Below are 26,076 nucleotides of genomic sequence, written 5' to 3'. Positions count from 1 at the left end.
AGTATAACAGGAGGTGCTCTGGGGCAGGATTGAGGTGCATTGATAAATTAAGTACATTGGCAGAGCTGTTGGGGGTGGAATGGGGTAGCGAGAGACAGGGGCAGAGAGGAGCTGCAAGATAGGATTATGATGGAGACAACAAAGATCTATTTTATGGGGTGTTCTGAAGCCTGAAAGCTTAGGTGTTTAAAACGTCCTTGAGCCGTATCTGCTGGTTCAATAAAATGTACAAAAAACTTCTTTATGGAACATAAATATTCCCAAGAGAAGCACACCAGAAAACAATTATTGTCATATTCTTTGACATTTTAAAAATGTATTTTAAAAAATCCCTCAAAATCTGAAAACTCAATATTCTTTTGCATTGTAACCTGCTTTGACAGCCAGGGTGGCGTTTCCCTTCCATACCTGTGAGGTACAAATAGATGGAGATTGTTTCATGGTGTCCTCTGAAGCTGATACATACTACGGAGCCAAAATCAAATGTCAGGTAACGTGGTATGAAGCAGATCACTGTACGATGAAAAGCAGCGCTAGAATATCTGCAAGGCCTTCAGAATGGCTCGCACAGCTCACCCGTTATTATTCAGAAACAAGGAAACAGCCCCCAGTATATGACCCATTCTCAGAATATAAAGGGACTCCATGCAAGCCACGGTGATGCTTTAAAACAGCACACATGCCAGAATACGTGCAGGCAAAATAATTCACACACACACACGCAGGCTTAAAAAAGCCAACACACTTTGTAAAAGTGAAAAAAAAAAGTTTAGCAAACTTGCCCCATTGCAAAAAGAATCTGTCTCATTATCTCAAGGGAGACAGAATTCCAGACGGAAGATCTCACCGAGCTCTTGGACTCAAAGAAAGGCTGAATCTATGTTTGTCCAGGGTTTAGTTTTTCCCTCACTTTTTCACCCAACCAGAAGACAGAATTTGTCTTTGCTGCTGCTGCCTGTGCATGATGTGAATTCCAGCAAGGTGAGGTCTCTGATTATTGATTGCAGGAGAGGGGAGGAGTGCTGGCCCAAATCAAAACCCAAAAAGTTCAAGATATTTTGGCTTTTTACTTGGGACATCTAGAAGCCACCAATGAGGTGACGGATCCCGACTTTGAAACCAGAAACTTTTGGATCGGTGAGTGGGGCAGAAAAGGCGGACTTTGAGGGATTGCTTTCAGTTTCAGATTCTAAGAGCAAGCAGTATACCTCCCATGTATTATAGTAATTTGCTTTGACATTTATGACATCTATGTTCTGTATTTTATTGCCACCTAACAATCTAATGCATACAGTTACTCAAGGTTAAATATCTACTCATGTCACAGAGCCCTAGAGGTCAGAACAAGGAAAAGAAGAAAGGAGGTAAAACAAATTTGTATGGAGCTAAGAGATCTCCCCAGGTTAACTGCAAAAGATTAATTTGGTACCAATAGACAAGCGTCATTAATCCTAAAGGTAAACTGAAGGTATCATATCACTGCCTGAGCTGAAAACATGCTCAGAATATAAAGGGAGCAGAGATCTTTCTCATGGACACTTGCACCCCCACAGCCTCTAATCAGCCTGATGCTACCTTTGTAACGTCAGGGTTAAATATTAGGAAAGCCTGAAAGTAAACAAACAGAAGGCTAACTTTAAGCATCTTCAGTCATTAAAGGCCAGATTGTAAGGACTGGGCAAAATTTAGGAGGAAAGAGCCTAAATTCAGTTTGCTTGCACATTTCTGGTAGAGCGCAACAATTGTGCAAGGCATTCATTTCCTGCAGCTTCTGGTAAGGAAGAGCTAAAAACTTATGGTGGCAAAAACTTGTGCAGAAGGTACTGTAAGATCTGCCCAGTTCTCAAACTGTCAGAAAGCTCTGTTGTTAAAGCTGGTATTTAGCAATCTGTAGTTATTTAGAATAGTTGTGGGTGAATCCTTGGACCAGTGGCAGATGACCACGCCCTCGGGGGAGATCCCGAGAGGGATCACCGGTCAGGCTTAGTGTAGAGACAGACACACACTAGTTCTTTTATTAGACAATATATTAAACCACCAGAGGTGGCAGTAGTGAGCTGGAAGTGCCCAGCAGGGCTGTAGTCCCTCAGGCACTAGAACAGCAATCCTGGATAACTGAGCTGTAGAGAAACTGAATATAGTGAGTAGGCAGGGTATGCAGAGTTCAGGAACAGAACCTTGATGGTAACCCTCACACTGTAGTCTCTTAAGGCAGCCCAGGAGTTGGAATGCAGTAGGCCCTTGAGGAGCGAGTACCTGGTTCCAGGGAAAGCTCTGAGAGAGAGATGGTAACTCACTGGTGTTGTAGGCAGCGGTGACTTCCTGGCAGAAGTTATATTCAGTAGCAGGTCCTGGAATGTGGGCCCTCGAGGAGCGAGTTCCTGGTTCCAGGGAAAGCTCTGAGAGATGGTAACTCACTGATGTTGAAGCAGCGATGACTTCTTAGCAGAAGAGGTATTCAGGAGCAAGTCCGGGACGTGGGCCCTCGAGGAGCGAGTACCGGTTCCAGACTGCGACCTGCAAAGAAAAAAGAGAGCGCGAGGCCCCCGAGGACGGGTACCTCTAATGAAGTCCGAATAGGCAGAGTAGCTAGGGTTGCGGAGTGCGAATCCCATCCGCAAAGCCCTTGCTAACTCGTGCTGTCTTAGACCTGTGCAAGCAAACTGATTTTCAGGCTCTTTGCATGTGCCTACATTTCACTGCAGCCCACTTTGTACTTATTCTGGGTCACTTTCTTTCTCGTCCCTGATTGCACCATGAGATTTCCCATGCTTGGTTTTGTTTCCCTGCTCTTTGTTATCCTCCTCACCGTTATCTTTCACTTACTCTGAGGTCCACGCGGCACAAGCTGAACCCCCAAGATTAAAGTAACTTGCCCATAAAGACTGAATTGTTGGCTGGGATCACTCTGGACTTACTGACCTGCTGGGGGCAAAATACAATGCAGCAATTCATCAGACATGGAAAGAAATATGCACCTTGGTTATGCTTATGGTTAGTTTATTTATAACCCGCCTAAGTAACGGCAACCTAACCTATAATAGTGGTAAGTTTCCCCTCGATCATATAAACTGTGGCACCAAAAAGAAGGGAAAGTGAAAAAAATAAAGGCATTCAGTATCACAAAAAATATATTCTTAACCACACTGAATGTGCTGTAGCTCACCACCATCTTTAAAGTACATTGTGGCACCAAGTTTAATCATCCTCCGTTTGAACCCATATATACCCTAGGCTTTATTAAAGCATTCAAAAGTGTGTTAAGAGTAATTACAGTAGGAGCAAAATACACTGACCCAAATGGTGTATCCCCACTCTAGCATCCAAATGATAGCCACGAAGGCAAGATGGCTCCTTAACCAAGGTAGTCTGCACTAAAAGAGGGATCAGGCAGTGGAAAAAACAACTCGGTGCCAGCATTTCAGCAACCTTGACATTGCCTGCCTCAGAGCAGGAATTCTCTTCAAGCGAGCTTCAGATACAAACACCTCACCAGCAATTCACCAAGACTCCACTGTACAAAAAGGACTGGTTCCAATGAATAACTGGGGAATTGTTCATACTTTGAAGCTTTTTTTTTTTTTTGACACTAAGGCAGGCAGTGTCAGGTTGCTGAAATGCCAGCATCAGATTGCTGGGATCCAGTGCTAGGAGCCTTCATTCCTAATTTACCCTATATCCCCAATATCCCTTCCCAGCTCACCTAACCCAGTTATTACAGTGACATTCCTTGACCCGGGGCAATGCAGCAGGGCTTCTGAATCTATCCACTAGGTGTCGCCCATAGGCAATGGTCATGACCCCCTCCATCTCCTCTCCCCCCCCCTCCCCCAGGGGCTATGAATGCTGCCTCTGCGGGATCCCCAGCCCTGGCAACTCAGGGAGCGGAAGACATGATCTGGAAATCAAGCCCACCTCCTCCAAATGGCAGTGCTCAGGACTGCCACTGTGTCGACCCAGCTGTTCCACTTTCTAATTACAAATTCTAATTACAGCAGCCTGATAGAAAAGGGAAGCCAGAGGTGCTTTGAATTATGCATGGAAGTTTTCTTTCTGCAACGCGGTGTACATCTGTTATGGTTTGTTCTTCTCCGTCAGAGAGAAATCCACAAGAAGGATGGGGGGGTTGGGAAGGCGGGTGATTATATTAATATTGCTATAGTTGTGTTACTCACACCAATGCAATTCAGTAAACTAGTTCCTGGGAATACTTTCTTATTGGATTTTTGAGTGTAGAAAACACAAACTGAGTTACCTTGCCAAAAAATCTATTTAGTTAAGAGAAAACTAACAAAGTAGTGGAGTAAGAACATAAAAGATGCCAAACTGGGTCAGACCGATAGGTCCATCAGCCCCGTATTCTGTCTCCTGCCAGTTTGGGTCACTTAGAAGTATCCAACAGATCCCAAATAGGCAGGACTTAATTTGCAGATCGACAGCCTGGAGCACAGGTCCACCACTTCTTTTCAGATTTGGGATGAAGAATAGCAGGGACCCTCTACTCCAGCCCCTCCTCTCTAGGCAGCCTGCAGGGAAGAGGAGGATGAGACTGAAGCAGGCAGAGCAACCCCTGTTGTTCATCACCACCACCCCCTCCTGTTCTTCAGGGGAAATGTGAGTCTGAAAGAGTCACGGCAGCACACAGAACAGACATAACATTGGGTAGAATTAGCACAAGTCTGAAACTTGTCAGCAGTAATGCCAATCGTCAGTGCTTCCACCCCTGGTTACTATGCTACTGCTCACATGTTTCAAACTTCTGCTAATTCAATTCCATTTTGCATCTGTTACCTGGGGCTTCATTTATGGTGGAACGACCTAAAACAGTGCTCTGCCACCTTTTTTTGGGGGGGGGAGGGATCTGAGGAAGTGGAGCTGAGCCAATGGGGTAGATCAGTTCTGGTGGGTGAAGGACAGCTGGAGGTAGAAGACTGGTGGGAGCTGGGATTGAGGTAAGGAGGAGGAAGTGTTTGGGAAATGAATCCTGTAAATAAATAAATAAGGTCATTCCATGTTGCTCACTCTCAGAAGCGGGAGGTGGAGATGGTAAGGCTATTGGCTAAATAGCCTTGACCACATTCTCCGGAAGCATGTATAATTATGTTTTGCCTAAAAAATTACCTTCTAGAAATCATTTTAAATCTGTTACTAGATAGTTTCATGGAGTTTCTTCTAGTCCCAGTACTATTAGAAGGAGTAAATAACTGTTCTTCATCAACTTGTTCCACCCTACTCATGATTTTATAAACTCTATCATGTCTCCTCTCCGTCATCTCTTCACCAGATTAAAGAGACCTCCTAACCTGCAAGTCCTTCTACATAAGGGAGCCATTTCATCCCCTTAACCACGTTTGCTGCTCTTCTCTGTACCTTTTCTAGTTCTGCTATATCATTTTTGAGATGGGAGTGATCAGAACTGCACACAATACTCTAGATGCAATCACACCATGGACTGATTGAAGGACATTATGGTACTCTTAGTTTTGTTCTCTGCTCCTTTCTGGACAATGCCTAGCATTCTAATTTCTCTTTTAGTCACTGCCACACACTGAGCAGAGGATTTCAAAGTATTGTCCACAATGTCTCCAAGATCCATTTGCTGGGTGGTAGCTTCTAGTCTGGATCCCAGCATTATGTACCTACAGTTTTGATATTTTTCCCCATGTGCATCAATCACTTTGTACTTATTCATATTAAATTTGATTGGCCATTTAGATGTCCATTTTCCTAATATAACAAGGTTCTCCTGTGATTCCTCAGTTAGCTTGCATTATGACCATGTTGGATCATTTTGTGTATTCTTCATATCTGACCATCTCACTCATTCATCCCTTTTTCAGGTCATTAATGAATATGTTAAACAGCACTGGTCCCAGAACAGCTCATAAGAACTTATATACAGGGTCAGACCAAGGGTCCACTAAGGCCAGTATCCTGTTTCCAATCCAGATCACAAGTACCAGGAGGGTTCCAAACAGTAGATAGAGTCCATGCTGTTTATGCCTAGGAATAAGCAGTGGCTTTCCTCAAATCTACCTGGTAAATAATTGTTTATGGAGCTTGTCCAAACCTTTTATAAACCTGCAACCACATTCTCTGGCAATGAATTCCAGAGCTTAATTGTGTGTTGAGTGAAAAACATATTTTCTAGGGATGTGAATCGGGCTTCGGACGATTGAAAATATCTTTGATATTTTCAAAATCATCAGAAATCGGGGGCTCCCCCAAAACAATAGGAAAACCCCACGATATTGTTCATGGGGGTTCTCTTATCGTTTTGGGGGAGGGCGGGAAAAACGGCACACAAAAATAACCCCTAAACCCATCCCGACCCTTTAAAACTAATCCCTTAGCTTCCCCCACCCTCCCGACCCCCCCAAAACATTTTACAGGTACCTGGTGGTCCAGGTACCTGTTGATTAGTGGCAGCCGACAGCCCGCTCCTGGGCTGTCGGCTGCCACTAATCAAAATGGCACCAATGGCCCTTTGCCCTTACCATGTGACAGGGTATCCGTGCCATTGGCCAGCCCCTATCACATGGTAGGAGCACTGGATGGCCCGATTCCGGTTCCGATTCACATCTCTAATATTTTCTTAGATGTGTTTGAAATGTGCTTAGTAACTTCACGGAGTGTCCCCTAGTCGCTGTAATTTTTGAAAGTGTAAAAAAACAGTTCACATTTACCCATTCCACTCCACTTATGATTTTATAGACTTCTGTCATTTCTCCCCTCAGCTGTCTCTTCTTGAAGTTGAAGAGCCCTAACCTCTTTGGCCTTTCTTTATAGGGGAGCCATGCCATCCCCTTTATTATTTTGGTCACCCGTCTCTGAACCTTTTCTAATTCTATATATTTTTTTTTTAAATGTGGCAACCAGAACTGCACACTAATACTGCATAATACTTCTCTCACTCCAGGTTGCACCATGAAATGATAGAAGTATTATGGTACTCTCTGCTTTATTCTCATTCCCTTCCTAAAATTCTACTTGTTTCTTGACTGCTGCCTCACACTGAGAAGAGGATTCAACATTATCCATAATAATGTCTAGATCTTTTTCCTGGGCGGTGACTCCTAATATGGAACCTAACATCATGCAAGTACAGTCTAGATTGTTTTTCCCTATGTCCATCCATTTATACTTGTCCATATTAAATTTAATCAGAATTTGGATGCACAGTCTCCCAAAATCCTGCTGTTTCTCAGAATCCACTTGTAATTTACCCTTGGAATAATTTTTTATCATCTACAAATTTTATCACCTCACTCATTCCTTTTTCCAGATCATTTATAAATACTGTATGTTAAAAAGTCCCAGTACAGACCCCTAGGACATTCTACCATTTACCTTTGTCCATTTAGAAAACTAACCATTCAGTAGTACTCTCTGTTTCCTATATTTTAACCAGGTTGCAATCCACAACAGGTCATTGCCTCCTATCCCACGACTTTTTAATTTTCTCAAGAGTCTTCCATGAGGAACTTTGTAAAACGCCTTCTGAAAATCTAGATACATTATATCCATTAGCTCACAATTATCCACATGTTTATTAATCCCTTCAAAAAAAGTAGCAGATTGGTGAGACAAGACTTCCCTTGGATAAATCCATGTTGGCTTTGTCCCATTAAACCATTTCTATCTATATGCTCAGGAATTTTGATCTTTAGAATAGTTTCTACTATTTTTCCCAGGACTGATGTCAGGCTCACCAGACTCTAATTTCCCAGATCACCCTGGAGCCATTTTTAAGATCTGCATAACATTGGCCACCCTCTAATCTTTAGGTACAATAAATAATTTTGATGATAGGATACAAATTACTAGTAATAGATCTACATGCTCATTTTTTAATCCTTTCAAAACTCTGAGGTATAAACTATCTAGCTGATTTCCTAAGCTTTAGTTTGTCAATTTGCCTTATTAACATCTTCTAGGTTCACCATGATTTGTTTCAGCTCCTCCTAATCATCATCATTAAGTACAATTTCTGGCATGGTATCTTCCCAGCATCCTCTTCAGTAAACACCGAAGCAAAGAATTAGTCTTTCTGCCACATCCTTGTCTTTTCTAAGTGCTCCTTTTATCCCTCAAATATCTAGTGGTCTAACTGACTCCCTCACAGGCTTCCTGCTTCTAATGTGTTTGAAAAAATTTTTATTATGAGTTTTTGCTTCGATGTCAGGCTTCTTTTCAAATTCTCTTTTTGTCTTCCTTATCAACGTTTAGCATCTAAATTTCCAATGCTTATGCTTTTTCCTCTTTCCTTCATTAGGATCTTTTTTCCATTTTAAAAAAAAATGTTCTTTTAGCCACATTCAGAGGTGTACTAAGAGGGGGCGAAGGGGGCAGTCTGCCCCGGGTGGGAAAGGGGAAGGGGTGCCATTGCCGCCGGCAGGAAGGTCCTGCTGCAGCGCGGAACAGTGACGTGGCAGGGGAAACCCCACCAGCAAAAGCAAGGACCAGCAGTGGCAGAGGCCAGCGATGCCACCTGCATTTTCTGGAACTGGCGGGAGGCAAAGAACAGGCCCAGAGTTGCCGCCGGCACTCTGGGAGCCAGCGGCAGAAGCACAAACGTAGTGTTGCCGCTGGCGCTTCCGGAGCCAGTGGCAGAAGAAGGGGCCCTTCGGCATAAATGGGAATTCTCCGGATTTGGCCCAGAGACTCCGGAATTCTAAATGAATTGCCGAGTCTCTGGGTCAACATCCAAAATCTCTGGCTGCAGAGGAAGAAAGCAGGCCTCAAGTGCCGCCACTGGACCCCATACCACCGGGAGCGAAGGCAAGAAGAGGCTCGTGCATGATCCGACCGGCAGCAGGAGGGAGCCCGCTCAGCTACTGCTCTTTCACCTGTGCCAGCCCCATGGTATTTAAACATCATGGAGCTAGCACTTCCTTCATGCTGATCTCATGCGCTGGCACAGGAGAAGGAGCAGCAGCTGAGCGGGCTCCCTCCTACTCCCGGTCAGATCATGCACGGGCCTCTTCTTGCCTTTGCCACCAGTGGGTTGGGATCCATGGGCGACCCTCTTCTTTCTTTTTTGGACTGCCCCGCCACCCCCCCTGTGGGTGTGCCTTTCACTAGCCCCCAAACATCAGGGCCATGCCACTCAGGGGCCAGCACCAGTTTCCAGCCTGATCACCCTCTGCAAGGAGCATCGTGCAAATCTCTAAGTAAAATGTATTTTTGTTATTATTTATTTACTCTTTTAAAAAACTATTCACACTTTCAACCACAGGATTTTCCTTTTTTTTTTGATCCCACGATACTCTGGGTTATTCTCATGATAGAGGCTTTGCCTAGGACTAGAGCAAGGGTAGGCATGAATGAGTGTATCCAGCTGTGGAAAAGAAGAAGTGAGTGTGTGCAATCATGTGTGTGTGTGTGTGTGGGTGTGTGTGTGTGTGAGAGAGAAAGAGAGAGGGAGAGAAGCAAGTGAAAATGAGCATCTATGTGTCTGAACAAAGGAGCGAGTGAACAAGTGTGTATATTAGAGTGTGTATGTGTAAGACAAAGTTTGTGTGCATACCTTCCCTGACAATCTCAGGGTGACCAGAAATCAAAAGTTCCCAGGTATGCCCTGTGGGGCCGCCACTGACCGAAGAAGAGAGAGACTGGCCTTGTGAGAGTAAGTGCCAGTGTATGGGGGGGGAGGGTGGTATGGGGGGGGTGTATGAGGGTGTGTGTGTGTGTGTGTGCATGAATGCCCCCAGTCTACAACAATCTTAGGATGACAGATATGGAGAGTGGGAGATTTTTAAAATCCTTGTTAGTTTTAATTACTGGGTGTTATTTCATGTGCTTGCTGTTTTGAAATATTTTATCGATGTTTAGGACATTTTAAAAAATTTGTACAGGAGCTTCTAATTATTGAATATTATTCTATTTATAAGCTGTCTTGAAATGCATATTTTTTAGTATGGTTTTATAATTCTGATTGATTTATATTGATTGTATTGTTTTGAGGAATAGTGATTTTCTGCTTTTCCATTGTTGCACTGCATACAGAATCTGGCTTGTGGTTTCCATTTCAGTTTTTGTCTGCTTATGTGCGTGTGAGAGAGCGAGATAGAAGAAGAAGCGTGTGTGTGTGTGTGAGAGAGAGAGATGGAAGAAGTGTGTCTATGTGTGATAGAGACACAGAGAAAGTATGTGTGGAAGAGAGGTACAGAGAAAGTGTGTGTGTGTGTGTGTGTGTGTATGTGTATGCTCCCTGTCTACGACAATCTTAGGATAAAGATATGAAAAGTGGTAGATTTTTTAAATCCTTATTAGTTTTAATTATTGGGTGTTATTTGATGTGTCTGTATTGAAATATTTTATCAATGTTTAGGAAATTTTTAAATTATATATTGGGGAGAGGGTGTGCCAAAGAAGTATCCGCCCCAGGTGCCAAATACTCTAGGTCCGCCTCTGGCTATATTAGTCTTTCACCTCACCTTTTAACAATGCTGGCAATCGGTTTGCCTTCCTTCTGCCTTTTTTAATGTATGGAATACATCTGCACTGGTCTTTTAAGATGGTATTTTTAAACAATGTCTATGCCTGCTGTAAACTCTCAACCTTTGTAGTTGCACCATTTAGTTTTTTTCTATTTTTCTCATTTTCTCATAGTCTCCTTTTTGAAATCTAAATGCTAGTGCAGTAGTTTTCCTTAATGTCCTCCTGCCAGTTATTAAGTAAATTTAATCACATTATGATCACTAGGGATGTGAATCGGGTGCCCGATCGTTCCCGCTTTCGGGTTCGTCTGGCCGCAGGAAAATCTTGTTTTCCCGCGGATTGACTTTTTTTTTTCATGAAAAATTGGTTTTCAGCTTAGTGTGCGCTAATGGGAGTTAGCGCGCACTAACAAAAAATAGCAAAAAGTAACAAAAAATAACAAAAATAAACATTTTTTTGTTAGTGCGCGCTAACATGAGTTAGCGCGCACTAACCCGAAAAACGATTGTCACAAAAATTCAAAGAAAAAGTGTTCGTTTCTAGTTTTTAACCGATATATAATGAATTAAGAAATATCGTACTGTATGCCAATTCGTCATAAAAACGATTCACATCCCTAATGATCACTATTGCCAAGTGGCCCCACTACTGTTTTCTCTGGCACCAGAGGATTAGATAAGGATAAGGTCTAAGATAGTGCCTCCTCTTGTTGGTTCCTGGATCAGCTGCTCCATGAAGCAGTCATTTATTTCATCTAGAAACCTTACCTCCCTAGCATGACCTGATGTGTCACCTACCTCCTCACACCTCTCCATTGCTTCCAGGGCCGATATCTCACTTTCTTTTACTCAGCACAAATAGAAATGGAGGTACTTTGACCCACAAATGCTCCAGTGGTAGAAATTAGATAATAGACACATGTATAACCTTTTGAGGCACAATTCTTTGCTGTGCCTGATTAATAATGCTAGGACTACAGTGGACCATCCAGAATTAAGTTACAAGCTACAGGCTGTTGTCCTTATCATCACCAAAACTGGGACCTTGCTCTTACCATAAAATCCTGCCTGGGGCAGTGGAAATAGAGCCTGTCCTGGTAGAATCAGGAGAGATGTGAATCCATAGGGACCAGGAGACCCCCTTTGGCGGTTTACCAGACTTTCTGACCAACTGCATAAGGGTAGGGAAAATTGCAAAGCCATTTACCCGGTTAATAATAATTTATCTGGGTAACCTGGACTCACTCAGTGGGACTAACCATATGCATGGACTTCCAAATTGCATGCACATTTAGCTGGTCTGCGAGGAGGTGTTCCCAGAGGCATGTTCAGGTAAGGAAAGGAAAATAGTGCATGCACATGACATTTTCATGAGGGCTATTTACTTCTCTTGGCTGCAAACACGAAAAGATTCAGGCACAAAGTGCATGGCCACTTTTACATTGCACATGTTACGCTAATGTTCAAAGAGAAACTGCCTGCATTCTTTCTTTCTGACAATTAAATTAGCATAAAGAACGGGCTAAAAACCCCTGTATGCTTACAAACTGTTCTAGCTCCTAGAAAATCAGTCCTGTGGCATATGACTTGGACTTGAAATCAGAGCAGTTTTGAGCTTTCTAAATGGGACACTAAATACAGAAAGCCAATGCTGGGACTGACGCTGTAATATTAAACAGGGAAAAGGGATGTAGTGAGCCTTATCTGCTAATGCTGAGGAGCAGGAGGAGTCCTCACAATGAGTACAAACCAGGCTCTCTTTCTCATTTCAGGCCTGACCTATAAAACGTCCAAAGACTCCTTCCGCTGGGATGCTGGAGACCATCCTTCTTTCACTAGCTTTGCATTTGGCAGCCTGACAACCAGGGGTAAGAAGCTACGTGGTATTTATTGGAGAAATAGGGGTGTGGAGGCTGGGGATACCGAGTGAAGCTTTTGGTTGCTATTCTTTTGGCTCTTCTAGAATATAAATCAATATAATATAATATAAAATATAATATAATAATATCAGCTAGTGTTCTTGCTTCTTGTCACCAAAGTCCATGCTTCTTGGAGAGAAGTTGATTGGGACAGCTACGCATTGTTTCATGTCATTCTAATTAAAATATCACACACAGCAGCTATAGTTTATGCTCTATCAAATAAGAAAGCAAAAACTCCAAATATCAAAAAAATATATTAAATGCTGGAAGAAAGAGTAAAGAAAAAACTTAGGGGAAGGATGAAGAGTACAAAAAGAAGTGGAGTAAATATTCATAGCCTACAAGGCTAAGTAATTTAGCTTAATACTTATCTGGCTAAGTTACAAGGATATTCAGCAGCATGACAATACCACTGAATATCAACATAGAAGTTGCTACTTAGCCAGAAAAGTTGTATCCTTCTAAGTTTAGACCTCCTATTGAGCACGTCTAATTTAGATGGACAACTTATCTGGCTAAGGCTTAATATCGCTACTTAGCCGGATAAGTTATCTGGCTAAGTAGTGCCGCACAAATTCACCCTCTACCTGCCCCCAAGTTAGCCATCTATCCAGATAGATGGATAAGTGCCTAATCTGGCTATCTAGCAGCTGCTGAATATAACCAGATATTCAGCGGCCATTAGATAGCCGGATAAGTCCTTCTTATTCAGCTATCTGGCATCTGACTATTGGGCACAGAGAGGTTGGTTGATATAAATAGGCCACAAAAAAGCAAAAAATAATAAAGACCTTGAAATATACTGTAGGGCACATCGCTAAGCAATTAGAAAAATGACCAAAGCAAGAATAGTGTTTAGCAAAACTTTTTTTTTTTTTTTTAGAAAAAAGTTTTATAATATAAAAGCAGATGTGTGCAGTGGCTGAGGGAGGCGTATATTATGTCATAGAACACGCATAAACAAATATTGCAAAAACAAAACTTAGTTCACTAAATGTTGTAAATATATGGATAATAAATCAGCAAAGATAAGTAATATCAAAATTGAATACAGTATCAAAGTAAGCTGTACATAAATCAATACAGGTAAATAGGAAACAGAAATAATGATAGAACATCAATCAAAGAACAAAAAGAACACCTCCCTTATACGTCCTCCTTGTATATAAGCCAGTGTTCATAGAAACCTGGAAGACTTATGAGCTTGGGGGTCCTGAAAAGACGCACTCTCTTGTCCTTTCAGTTCATCCAACTAAAATAAGCAAACGCAATGCCTTATATATCCCTTTTCAAGTTAGGTGTTTCAAAGGCATTTCAGTACCAGTCTTTTGATCTCCCATTTGGTAAAGGACACCAACTATTTTAACTCATTATCAGCTCATTGGTATCAGTACTAGTCTTTAGCATTTGATCTTCCCAAGTATTAAAAGGATACCAGATGTCATAGCCTTTGATCGTTCCAGCTAATTGGTACCAGGAAGCATCAGAAATGAAGGGAACAAATGGTGATATTGTTAGGTCTTTGTACAATTATATGCAATATATTGATTCGTAATCTTCAATCATTGGACTTTGATCTGATCCATAGCTCTCTATTTGCAAATCAAAGTCTTCTGGAGATCTAGCTAATTTGCCTAAAATTATCCTTCACACTCCACCCCCCATCTCTTTGGATCAGAACAGACTTGCCTAAAATTATCCTTTCACAGCAGACTGACTGATATTAATCACTTTGGGGTTGATTCAGTCTGGACCTCCAGGACATGAATAGCAACTGAATATCAGGTTTTCCTAAATATTTACTATTAGGCTGCTGTTTCCAAACAATCTGAAAGATATTTGCAAGAGCCCACAACAGAGCCAACCCCCTTCTTCTCTCCATCCTTCCAGTAAAATATGCTTTTTATCCCAGGAACAGCAATCCTGGAGAAAAAGCTCAGGTACAGCACCACCCACACGCCACACATACACCACATACCCTTCACACAGCCCAGCTAGCCAGCACAGAAACCTTTACCAATCTTTAAGTTAAAACTCTCATGGATTGGTTCTCCCAATATAAACACACCTATCCCAATATAATGTAGACCAAGCAAAAAAAAAACCAAAAAACAAAACAAAACTTAAAATTGATGCACATATTTTATTAAGCTCTCAGATCTAATTTAATCTTTTTTGTTACTTTATGTAACCTCGCCCCCCCCCCCCCCTTCAGTGGTCACCTTCGGCCACTGAAGGGTTGGGAAAACCATGGCTGCAGCCCAGGCATAGGGCTCGTTCCACTGGGAAATGTTACTCACAGTTCCTCTTCATACAACACTTGAGCACAGCCCATAAGCATTTCTCCCGCTCAGGCTCCCACCTAAGGTTGCCAGCTGACTCCAGATTTTCAGGACAGTTGGATCTAGTCCTAATTTTACCCCCATTGCATAGTGGGACTTGTAGTTCTGATTATTGCATTATCTAAGAACAGCAAGATTACAAGTCCCTGGAAGCAGTGGGGTAAAACCAGGACTAGATCAGCCTGTCCTGAAAATGTGGAGCCTGCTGGCAACCCTACTCCCATCATGGCTCACATCGTTTTTCTTGACTCCAGTGAAAAAGCCAGAAGAATCTCTTCTACTGTAACCATAATCCCAGGTGAGAGCTTCCCAAGGCAGAAAAGTGTCTCTGTTGACTGAGGGATCCTTTATCTCCAAGATGGCGCCATAGTTCAAACCGAAAGAGCTCCCTTTGTTCCTCCAACAACTGTCACCTCAAGCTCTCTGGTCATGAAATCCTCAAGGACTAACCTCCAAAACTGCCAGCTCCTCAGCCTCGGAGATCTTTCTTTCAAAACCTAATGCTTGTGGAAGCATCTTTATATTCTCACACCTAACCCATCCCCTTTGGGGGAAGGAACTATCCTTCCCTCGCCATCTAGACACACACCTTCCAGAACTTTCCCTTGCTGGAAAATTCTCAGTTCTACATATGGAACATATTTTAGTGGCCTAAAGGGGCCACATTTATTTTTTTATTTTGTCTTAAAATTCTCTTACAGTAATACAGAATAAAGCGTGATATAAGCAATCACAAGTACACTTATCCCAAATTCAAAGAATCTAGAAATCTCATAGATGTAAACCAAGCAGTCCTAAACATTCAGCAAAATATATTGCCTCAATACCAAACCTCTATCATACAACCCTCTGTAGTCCCGAAAGCCTGAATCATCTAGGGTCCCAGCAACCCAACACATGACATCCTTGTGTTTCATCCCTGGGGACTTTCTCAAAAGTCAGTTATTTTCTTTACTTTGTCTGCTAGATAGCTTAAAATGTCTACCTGTGATTTAAGGTAGATATAGGCTTCAGAAAGTAATTACAGTACAGTTAAAAGGGTATGCCTTCAATCTTTTAATCCTAGACTCTGTGGCATAAAACTTTACTTTCTCCTACACAATTCTGTATCCCAAGTAGGGGTAAGGCACAGGAAGCATGCAGTCTATGTACTGCACACAAGCATTTCTGCAGGGGTTATAGATGTTGTGGTGATACTGTACCTCGTATTAGACGCGAGGGGAGCTGGAGCAGACAGAACAGCCGCTCTGCTCCCTAAATCAGCCTCTCCCCTCCTGTTTTACAGGGAAGGGGAAGGGGGTGTGGCTAAAGCAGACAGTGAAAAGGGCTGGAATTAGCCCATGTTTGAAACATTTTAAAATGCCAAGAAAATAATGACATTTTGTTTTTTTGGTTGTGTGTATTTTCCCATCCAAAATGACACAACAAAAAAACCAACAAAACGTCATTTTGTCTCATTTCGATTGTTTTAGCACATGCTACAATTCCAGAAACAGAACAATCCCCCCCACCCCCCCTCGCCCCCAAACAAATAGTAAACAAAGCAAAACGGAAGTGTTTTCCATGTATGGCCCCTACTTCCTATAAGGTGAGCAGGGTATTATATATATATATTTATATATATAGCAGTGGTCAATGATCTTTCCTTTCTGTCTCAAGTTTTGGAAACTGTGTTGAGATGCAGGCCTCCTCCGCATTCAACTGGAATGACCAGCGCTGCAAGACCCACAACAGATACATCTGTCAGTTCGGTGAGCTTCTGGGATTTAACCTGTCATCGTGTTTCCGCTTTCAGAATTTTCCATCTCGTTCTGGTGCCCTTAGGGAGGCGAAGCATCCATTTAAAAATTAGTCTCGAGCCTGAGGATTGCCACCTAGGGCACCAGAAAGGGCTGGGTGAGGGAGCTCTGGCAGAACCGCGTGTGGGGGGGCTGAGTCCTGGAACAGCAGGGGGTGTTGCGGGTCAGGTCTGAGGTGCATTGGTAGAACCAGGGCTTAATTTGTGGGGGTGGCAGCTCCGGCACTTCTTTTCCAGATCTAAGAGGCAGTGTAGCAGGGGTGCTCTGCTCTAGCCCCTCCTCTTCAGGCAGCCTGCAGGGAAGAGGAGGAGGGAGGGGGAGCTGGAGCAGACAGAACAGCCGCTCTGCTCCCTAAATCAGCCTCTCCCCTCCTGTTTTACAGAGAAGGGGAAGGGGGTGTGGCTAAAGCAGACAGTAAAAAGGGCTGGAATTAGCCTATGTTTGAAACATACGAGCAAGAGTGTGATAGTAAACAAGGCTCCAACCCTGGCCTTGATGACTGGCACTACTAGTTTCAAACTTGGGCTAATTCAACCCCCCTTTGTATCTGTTACCCAGGGCATGATTTCTGGTAGAATAACCCAGAAGGGCATTCTGTTACCTTTATCCAGGACCCGAGCAAGTGGAATAGAGCTGGTGGTGCAAATCATCTCTGGTCCCTCACAGAAATGAAGCAGAGCTGGCAATGTAAATTAGTTCCAGATCCCCCCGCAGAAACAGAACGAAGCCAGTGGTGGCATCGGATCATTTCTGGCCCTCCCCCACCCCCAGGCCCCAGAGGAAGCAAAGCAGAGCGTGCTAAAGCTGCTTACCCGAAAACGGGGCAGCCACATGGCCTTGATTTCTGTGCAGTTTCCTGGTACAATGGAGGAGGGAGGCCCTGAGAGATAGTGGCCATGGTCAAAGAGACCCGAGGTAAAGGCCTCTCAACCCCTCCGCTTCTGTCACTGCTTGGTGCGTTGTCTTCCTGACCAGGTTGCTGCTTACCATGCAGGCTTCCCGGGCCCTGCTGCCTCTGCCACTGGTGACCACGCTAGAGGAGGGGAAAAGGGCAAAAGAGTGAGTGAGGGGATCGTGGTGGTGGGGATATGGGAGAATGAATAAAGGAATTGGAGGAAAGCAGAGTGAGGATAAAGGAAGGCCAATGAGTGAGGGTGGAGACTGGAGGGAGGGGAGGACAAGTGACTGTGGGGGGGGGGGATTGGTAGGGCTGTGGATTGTGAGTGAGGGGAACAAAGTTGTGGGACGTGAATTAGGGGATCAGAAAGACTGTGAAGTAGAGTGAATATGAGTGGGGGGGGGGGGCAGATGAGTGGGGGGGGGGCAGGAAAAGAGTGGTTGAGAGGAGGGGAAGGGATAGGAGGGTGTATAGTGGGGGAGGGAACGAGTGAGTGAGGGGAGAACACGGTGCCTCTCCCTTACTTCTCCCTTGAGGTGGCAAAGAGCAGGAGGCCCTTGTGAATTCCAGACCCTCCCCCACCCTGTCTGAGGAGGAGGAGGAGAGCGAGTGGTGTAGGCCAATCTGCTCCCATCTCCAAGGCAGAGGAGCTCCAGCTGAGTCCAGGCCAAAGATGAGGCCTGTGCCTTACTGGCCAAGGAGGGAGAGGAGCAGAGCTGCTGGAGAGGATAATTTTCCAGAAAGGGGGAATTAGTGATCCATGGGGGGGGAGGGAGGGCTCAAGAACCACCAGGGAATGGGGGTGAGACTTGGCAACTCTAGGAGCACTGGGAGGGGGAGAGGTGAGGAGCGCTGGAGGAATCATGGGGGGGGGGGGGGGGGGGGAGGGTGTGAACAGCTGCTTGGGTTGGAGAACCAGGGCAGAGAGGAAGGGCTCCGTTCTCGTTACCCTCCTTCTCTACCTTACCTCAGTGACCCTACATCCGCAACCCCCAACGGTGTCCAACCCCCCCCCCCCCACCCCCATAGTCTTTCACCCACCAGTGCTTACTGAGTACTGGTGGATGAAGAATGGCTGGGGGGGTTGAGCACCGGTGTGGGTTGGGGATGAAGGACCAGTGGAATAAGGAGGAGGACGCGTGTTAAGAGTACCAAACTCTTCTGTACACATTTACAGCTGCTAAAGGAGTCATGGAAGGGAAATCACACTTGCCTTTTGTCTGCAGTTTTTGGGTGGGAGGTCTGTGTCGCGTGGGGAGGGGTCGGGATCAAATGGTAGAGAGGGTAGGTGAGCTGGTGATTTTCAAATACCCGCCCAGCTATTTTCATAAGTGGAGTACGTGCATACTTCCCAGCTTCTGTGTACAACTGAGGGTTGTTACGCACCCAATGTTACACTTATTATGCATGAAAAATATATGTGGAAGCTTTTCTAAGTATGTGGCTCCCTGCATCACAAAAATATGCGTGCACTGAGGTATACACGCGTGTACTTATGGGGCTGATATGTACATTATTTTATAAACTGTGCCCTTCCTGCCACACAGTCTATAAATGCTGCTGAAACTTTAGATGCATCGATTTATGTGAGGATCTGTTAACTTACACACTGTATTGAAATTCATCCTCTAAAAGTAACTAGCACAAAATTTGTGCGCTGAAAGCTCCTGGGTACTTTGCACCTGCTATGTGTGTGGGTGGCCAAGCGGGGTTCGGGGGGGCATGAAATAACATAAGTACTTTTTGAAAATCCCAGGTTTGCCCGCTGTTTGCCTCCCCTGATCTAAACACCCCCCTCCCCCCCCCCCCAGGAACATTTCTTTTTATCCTGACTAAAAGTGCATGCGCCGTGGAAGTCCATTTCTACCTATAATTGGACCGGGGGAGGGGCAATATTCAGACAGGTCAGCTTTCCCAGATAAAGCGCTTTCTTCCCAGGCAAATGGCTTTGAAAATTGCTCTCCAAGCTGTGTCAGTGTGTGAAGCGGGGTTGCCATCTGGTGGCCAGTTAGGGAAAGTGCCAGGTTCCCTTCCCGCACCATCAGTCTGAAGCGATCCATCACCCCTGACTAAATGTTGCTATCATCTGGAGGCCCAAGAGAAATGAGCAGGTGCGCTCAGGCCGGTTCCCAGTAAACCTGAGACCGCAACAAAATTCCTCCCTTCACCCCCCTTCCACCTATCTCGGATGCTAAAGAGTGAATTGATTTAAAAGAAAAGAACTTCCCTCCGGCTCCTGAACATGGAAGTGTTACTGTGGCTATGGATTAAAAAAACAAACCTTAGGGTGTTGCTAAATGTGCTGCACCTGTTTGTGTTGGGCCAGTGAGTAGAGTGAGCTTACACTGCTGTTGCCTGCGCTGTGCTTATTCTGTGCTGGTACCGGCACAAGGGGTGGGCACAGATCTCTCATAAAGGCCCTTTAGTAAGCAGAGGCAGCAGCAAATCAGTGGGAAAGAAGGCGTAGCAGGGATGATACGGGGAGCGAGGTTGATGCTGCCACCTCTGGGGGACTCATTTCTTGTTTTTATTAGACAGGATCAAGTCTCAGAAACTGGGTTGCATGGTAACAGCTTGTCTCACTGTTTTGGGGGGTATTTTTGGCCTGGCAGTTTCCTCCCGCCTTCTGCTCCTGTGAGCTTCTAGCTTAGTGTGCAAGCAGGGCTGAGATCTGGTGCCATGACCTGGCACCAGATCAGATTTGCAACGACCTGGGGATGTTTCCTCTATTTTATACCCCCTCCAAATTTACTTTAACCCAGTCCCTAAATACAGCCACTAGGTGTCACCATTGCATGATAACTATGACTCCCTCCCCTCTGGGGCTGTATAGCATCTCCAGTCCAGACAGACCTGGCAAGTGGAAGCCCTGAGCTGGGATGGCAGTGCACAGCGCTGCCATGGAGCCACTAGGTTGGCCCAGCTTGCTTTATCTTGATGGATCAAGCAAAATATTCCTTGGACCTTGGATCACTGGGGAAGGGTAATCAATGCCCATAGTGCACATCCACATCTGGAATCCTTCAGTGGCTTCACTGTATTAATATTTCTCCCTCCCATTTCTTGTCATTTTGCAGCTCAGGAGCACATAGCTCTGTGGGACACAGGACGATGAGGCGGCACAGCGGCTTCTGGACTTTGCAATGGTTGTGGTCAGTGTGTACAAGTGATACTACATACGCAGTATCGGATGCAAATCTCTGAAACCTTCTGCTACTATCTATCCCGCTGCTCTCAACATCTTCTCTGTACTGTTCCAGAAAAGATTTCTGCTGCAGTCCTTCCCGCCCTCTGGAGATTCCTGAGCTACTGCACTGAGACATACTGCCCCATCCTAAATCCATACCATCCCTAAACTTACTGACGTTCCTAAACTACTGTGCTGGATCATTGTTGACCTAACTCTAATCCTAAACCTAACCTTAACCTTTTGTAATTCTTTCTACATGTATTAGCTATGTTCATCCTGATCTGACTCTTTATCTAACCCTAATTTTAATTCTAATTCTAATCCTAATCCTTCCTTCTTCTGAAAACATACTTGAGATACTGTGCTGAGAAGCCCAGATCTATACCTCTCTCTTAATTTTAACCTTTCCTGCTACTATGGACATGCCTGAAATGTGGTGCTGGGGAGTTCTGACCTAAGTCTAACTCTGATCCTAACCATAGCCTATTATAATCCTTTCCGGTTTTACAGAAATTCCAGAACCACTGAGCTGGGATACGTTAACCCAACTCCAGCAATAATCCTAATCCTTACTGACCCTAGTGACATTCCTGAGCAGTTGTGCTCAAGCTTGCTAATCTAACGCTAATCCCTCCTATCCCTATGGATATGCTAGCTCACACCCATATGCATCATGGAGAGAGGGTGCTGGACCACACACTGCATCTGATTGGTCTACATTGGAAAGCATCTTCAGTGCCATCAAATGTGCACTGCTGTGGACAAATAAGTCATAAATAGGTGGGATGTCATGTTATAACCATGCCATCATGTGAGACAGCTTTTATAGAGTTTCCAGCATAACAACTTATTAAGTACATTATTCCATTTTTTTCCAAGGTGATTCTCTCGCATACCTGGTGTCATATGCCAGATCTAAAGTTTTAAAGCCTTGCCTGAGCAAGGAAGCAAGATTTTCCTTTAAACAGCAAAGTTTTCTAGAACTGATGAGATCACTAAGAAGTCGCATGGGCATATAAAAGTAGCAAGGCCATGCCAGATCCTGGCTTTATTACCACTCTGATATAAAACCCCATATTTTGCTTTATTTATTTTAAATGATTAAAAAATAATTGTAACCTGTATGCAAATCCCATGGTCGTGAGTCAGACCCATAATGGCTCTGACTGACCATTGTAGTTCAACACAAATCAGCACCGTGAAAAGAGATCATAATTGTGTCTGGTCAGCAGGTTTCCATCACAGACCAGTTCAGTAATGGCCCAGAGAAATGATTCATTGGGACTACATTTTGGTTATGACATGCTGATGTCAGAAGGCCTGTATACAGATGTTAGAATATTTACTATGTATTATTGTAATATATTATAACATTAATGTACCAAAAAAATTGCTGGGAACACAACCATAACAGAATAGAAGAGAATAAAGAAGTTGTGATAGCCTAGTACATTCCTGTTACCACTGACAGGAAGATTGATCTGTGAAAACCAGATATTGTGGTGAAGGAGAAAAACACAAGAATGGCATTGCTGATAAGGTGTCAGTACCGAGCAACTATTCTGTGGATCGTATGGAGAAAGCTAAGATCCTTAAGTACCAAGCGATGCAATCAGAGACCAAGAAGATGTGGCAGAAAGGTACCGAAACAGTCCCAATGCAAGTACTGAGACCGGCATTAGTAGTAAAGTTGAGATGTAGTGAGTTCTAAATTTGAGTCTTTTTGCCCAACTAATATTGATGAAGGTATTTGTAGCTGGCCCTCCTTGTTGATAGACTCACTTGATAGTGTTGCCCCCTTAGTAGTGAAATGTAAAGCTACAAAGAGGTTCCACCCATGGCTGACCCCTGAAGTCAGATCCCTCAAATCTCAATTGCGTCAGAAGAAATGCCAATGGCGTAAATATTGCTCCAGCGATGATCTAATGAAGTATCACGCTTTGTTGAATTCCTACCATTCTACTATCCAGGATGTGAAGCACATCTTCTATTCTAAGCAGATCCACGACATCAGCTATAATCCAAAAGAACTTTTCAAAATAGCTAAATCCTTGCCTAACACTTTGCCAGGATCCTCCAGTGCGTCATTGACTCTTTGTAATGGACCTCAATGCAGTGACTTCCTGGACCACGTTATAGAGAACGTTGTCACTTTATCTGCTGCCTTCTCCTCTGTGCCAGATTGGCTTCCTACTTCTACAGCTGAACTTGATGTTTCTTGGATTGAATTTGATCCCATTTCCATGCTAGAACTCAGGCCGGTGATCTCCAAATTAAATCCTGCCTACTGTGCTTTAATTCCTTGTAACATCTCAGTGCTGAAGGGAATTAAAGACGCCCAATTACCCTCCTTGTTATCTTTAGTCGATCTTGCTCTATCGGATGGGGTTTTGCTATATGATCTGAAAAAAGCATCTGTGAAACCACTTTTAAAGAAACCCGTTCTGGACCTGTCTGATCCTAAAAATTACAGACCTATCTTCTTACTTCCGGTCTTGAGCAAACTTATAGAGAGCTGTATCCTTATTCAACTGACTGATTTCATTGAGAATAAGCAGATTTTGGATCAGTACCAGTATGGCTTTAGAAAAGCTTTTAATGCCAATTTGCTAATACTATGCCTTCTGGATTCATTTAGAAGAGGGAAACATCCTTGTTTCCCTAGACATTACAGCTGCATTCGATACCATCGACCATGCGATCCTTCTACATCGCTTATGCGAATGTGGCATACATGAGACAGTTTTACAATGGTTCTCCTCCTTTCTTTCACATTGTTTCATAAGAATTGAGTTCGAGAATAAATACTCTAATTGGACCAAGCTACCAACCGGCCTGCCACAGGGGTCAGCCCTTTCAGCAACATTATTTAATTTGTACCTAATTCCTCTGTGTAAAGATCTAACAGGGTTTGTGACGGCTATAAGCTTTATGCAGATGATATTCAGTTTTTTGTCCAGGTCCATCCTTTCTGGTCTGAGACTGTCAACTTTGTGAATTTGTGTATGAAAACCATCAAGAGGTAGCTGTTGTTCATCAAATTGTCCCTTAAAATTACTAATACTCAGGTGCGTGCTGATTCGGCGTCCCCATGCTAGGATCCAACATACTACAATTGTGATAGAAAATATTTCTTTCACTCTCAACTCCTGTATTCGGAATATGGGTCCAAAAAAAAACAAACTGGAAACCGATCAAATACTGCAGTAGCGACCAAAACAACAAGGATCAGTGAACACCAGGAGTTCTTTATTCAGCACAGAACATCATAAAAAGCCCGACTCAGGCCGAGTTTCGCTCTTTTGAGCTGCTTCAGGGGCTATCAGAACAAAACAGATATAACCTCATATAAAAACATATAAATACAAATAAAAACATATACACCATGGGGTGGATTTTCAGAGCCCTGCTCGCCTAAATCCGCCTGGATTTAGGCGAGCAGGGCCCTGCGCGCCGGTGCGCCTATGTTCAATAGGCGCACCGGCGCGCGCAGACCCCGGGACTCGCGTAAGTCCCGGGGTTTTCCGAGGGGGGCATGTCGGGGGCGTGTTGAGGGGGCGGGCCCGATCCGCGCGGCGTTTTCGGGGCGGGACGTAGCATTTCGGGGGCGGGCCTGGGGGCGTGGTTATGGCCCGGGGCGGTCCGGGGGCGTGGCCGCGCCCTCCGGACCCGCCCCCAGGTCACGTCCCGGCCCGCTGGCACACGGGGATTTACGTCTCCCTCCGGGAGGCGTAAATCCCCCGACAAAGGTAAGGGGGGGGCTTAGACAGGGCCGGGCGGGTGGGTTAGGGAGGGGAAGGGAGGGGAAGGTGAGGGGAGAGCAAAAGAAAGTTCCCTCCGAGGCCGCTCCGATTTCGGAGCGGCCTCGGAGGGAATGGAGGTAGGCTGCGTGGCTCGGCGCACGCAGGCTATACGGAATCGATAGCCTTGCGCGCGCCGATCCCGGATTTTAGCGGCTACGCGTGTATCTACTAAAATCCCACGTACTTTTGTTGGCGCCTGGAGCGCCAACAAAAGTACACGAACGCGCCGTTTTTGTAAATCTACCCCCATACATACATAATAAAATCATATGAAATAATATGAAATCAAATAAAAGTATTCAAAGCCATAATAAATGGAAAATATGACAACACTCAATGACAAAAAACTGGAAACATATTAAAAGTGGTCTAATCTATTGTATTAAATAAATAATAAAAAAAATGTGACATCCTTCCTTATGAGAGAAACTCATATCTGTGTCTTGAATTATATATATGCCTATATATTGAATAAACAGGTGCAGTCTATTAAAAACATTTTAATAAAGATAATGATGATTTTTAGTCTGTTAATTTTTAATGTGTAAATACCTATTACAATTGATGCCGGTGGTTGTCTCCATACAGCAGTTCAGCTTCTCTGAGTAAGCTAAAAATATATACAAAGTGAATTGAACTATCGCCCTCAAGACCAAAAATGTAAGAAATTGTAACAAATTAAGGAAAACGTTTTGAAACAATATAACACATCGAAGTCTGGCTAGAATTCTCATAGTTTTTTGCCAAAAGTGAATCATGCCAGAAATCAACCAGATTATAGTAGCCGACTCATGAACTGACAACCTTGTAAATGTATATATCTTAAAAATAAATAGCCTAATTTTAGGATATATCTAAAAATACTACCAATTAAATACTAACAGCTTGTGTGCTGACAGCGATTTAATTACCAACTTCGTACCAAAATAGATAACAGAGATTTTATTAAATAACACAAATGGCTGTGACACAAAAATAGAATTAAAATTATAAATGAATTTTTTTTAAATATATATATATTATTTTGGCAGAAAACTATGAGAATTCTAGCCAGACTTCGATGTGACATTGTTTCAAAAGGTTTTCCTTAATTTGTTACAATTTCTTACATCTTTGGTCTTGAGGGCGATAGTTCAATTCACTTTGTATATATTTTTAGCTTACTCAGAGAAGCTGAACTGCTGTATGGAGACAACCACCGGCATCAATTGTAATAGGTATTTACACATTAATAATTAACAGATTAAAAATCATCATTCCTGTATTAGTTTATTCAGTATATAGGCATATATATATAATTCAACACACAGATATGAGTTTCTCTCATAAGGAAGGATGTCACATTTTTTTTATTATTTATTTAATACAATAGATTAGACCACTTTTAATATGTTTCCAATTTTTTGTCATTGAGTGTTGTCATATTTTCCATTTATTATGGCTTTGAATACTTTTATTTGATTTCATATTATTTCATATGATTTTATTATGTATGTATGGTGTATATGTTTTTATTTGTATTTATATGTTTTTATATGAGGTTATATCTATTTTGTTCTGATAGCCCCTGAAGCAGCTCAAAAGAGCGAAACTCGGCCCGAGTCGGGCTTTTTATGATGTTCTGTGCTGAATAAAGAACGCCTGGTGTTCACTGATCCTTGTTGTTTCGGAATATGGGTG

The 26,076-nt window shown here is 43.5% G+C and overlaps 1 protein-coding gene across 1 annotated transcript in view; it reads left to right on the top strand.

Moving 5' to 3' along the window:
- The window catches only part of LOC115095348 (C-type lectin domain family 18 member A-like), an 80,850-nt gene extending 57,074 nt beyond the window's left edge, over positions 1–23,776 (top strand). Inside the window, 6 exon segments of the mRNA XM_029608889.1 lie at positions 384–490; positions 1,008–1,137; positions 12,215–12,292; positions 12,295–12,310; positions 16,366–16,457; positions 20,481–23,776. Of these exon segments, the coding sequence (XP_029464749.1) occupies positions 384–490; positions 1,008–1,137; positions 12,215–12,292; positions 12,295–12,310; positions 16,366–16,457; positions 20,481–20,518 (461 nt within the window). The 3' untranslated portion in view covers positions 20,519–23,776.
- The last annotated feature ends 2,300 nt before the right edge of the window (positions 23,777–26,076 follow it).

This window comes from Rhinatrema bivittatum, chromosome 7 (assembly GCF_901001135.1).
Source record: "Rhinatrema bivittatum chromosome 7, aRhiBiv1.1, whole genome shotgun sequence".
NCBI classification, from domain to species: Eukaryota; Metazoa; Chordata; class Amphibia; order Gymnophiona; family Rhinatrematidae; genus Rhinatrema; species Rhinatrema bivittatum.
Note: the sequence above shows the minus strand (reverse complement) of the source record. Positions and strands in the feature narration are given on the sequence as shown.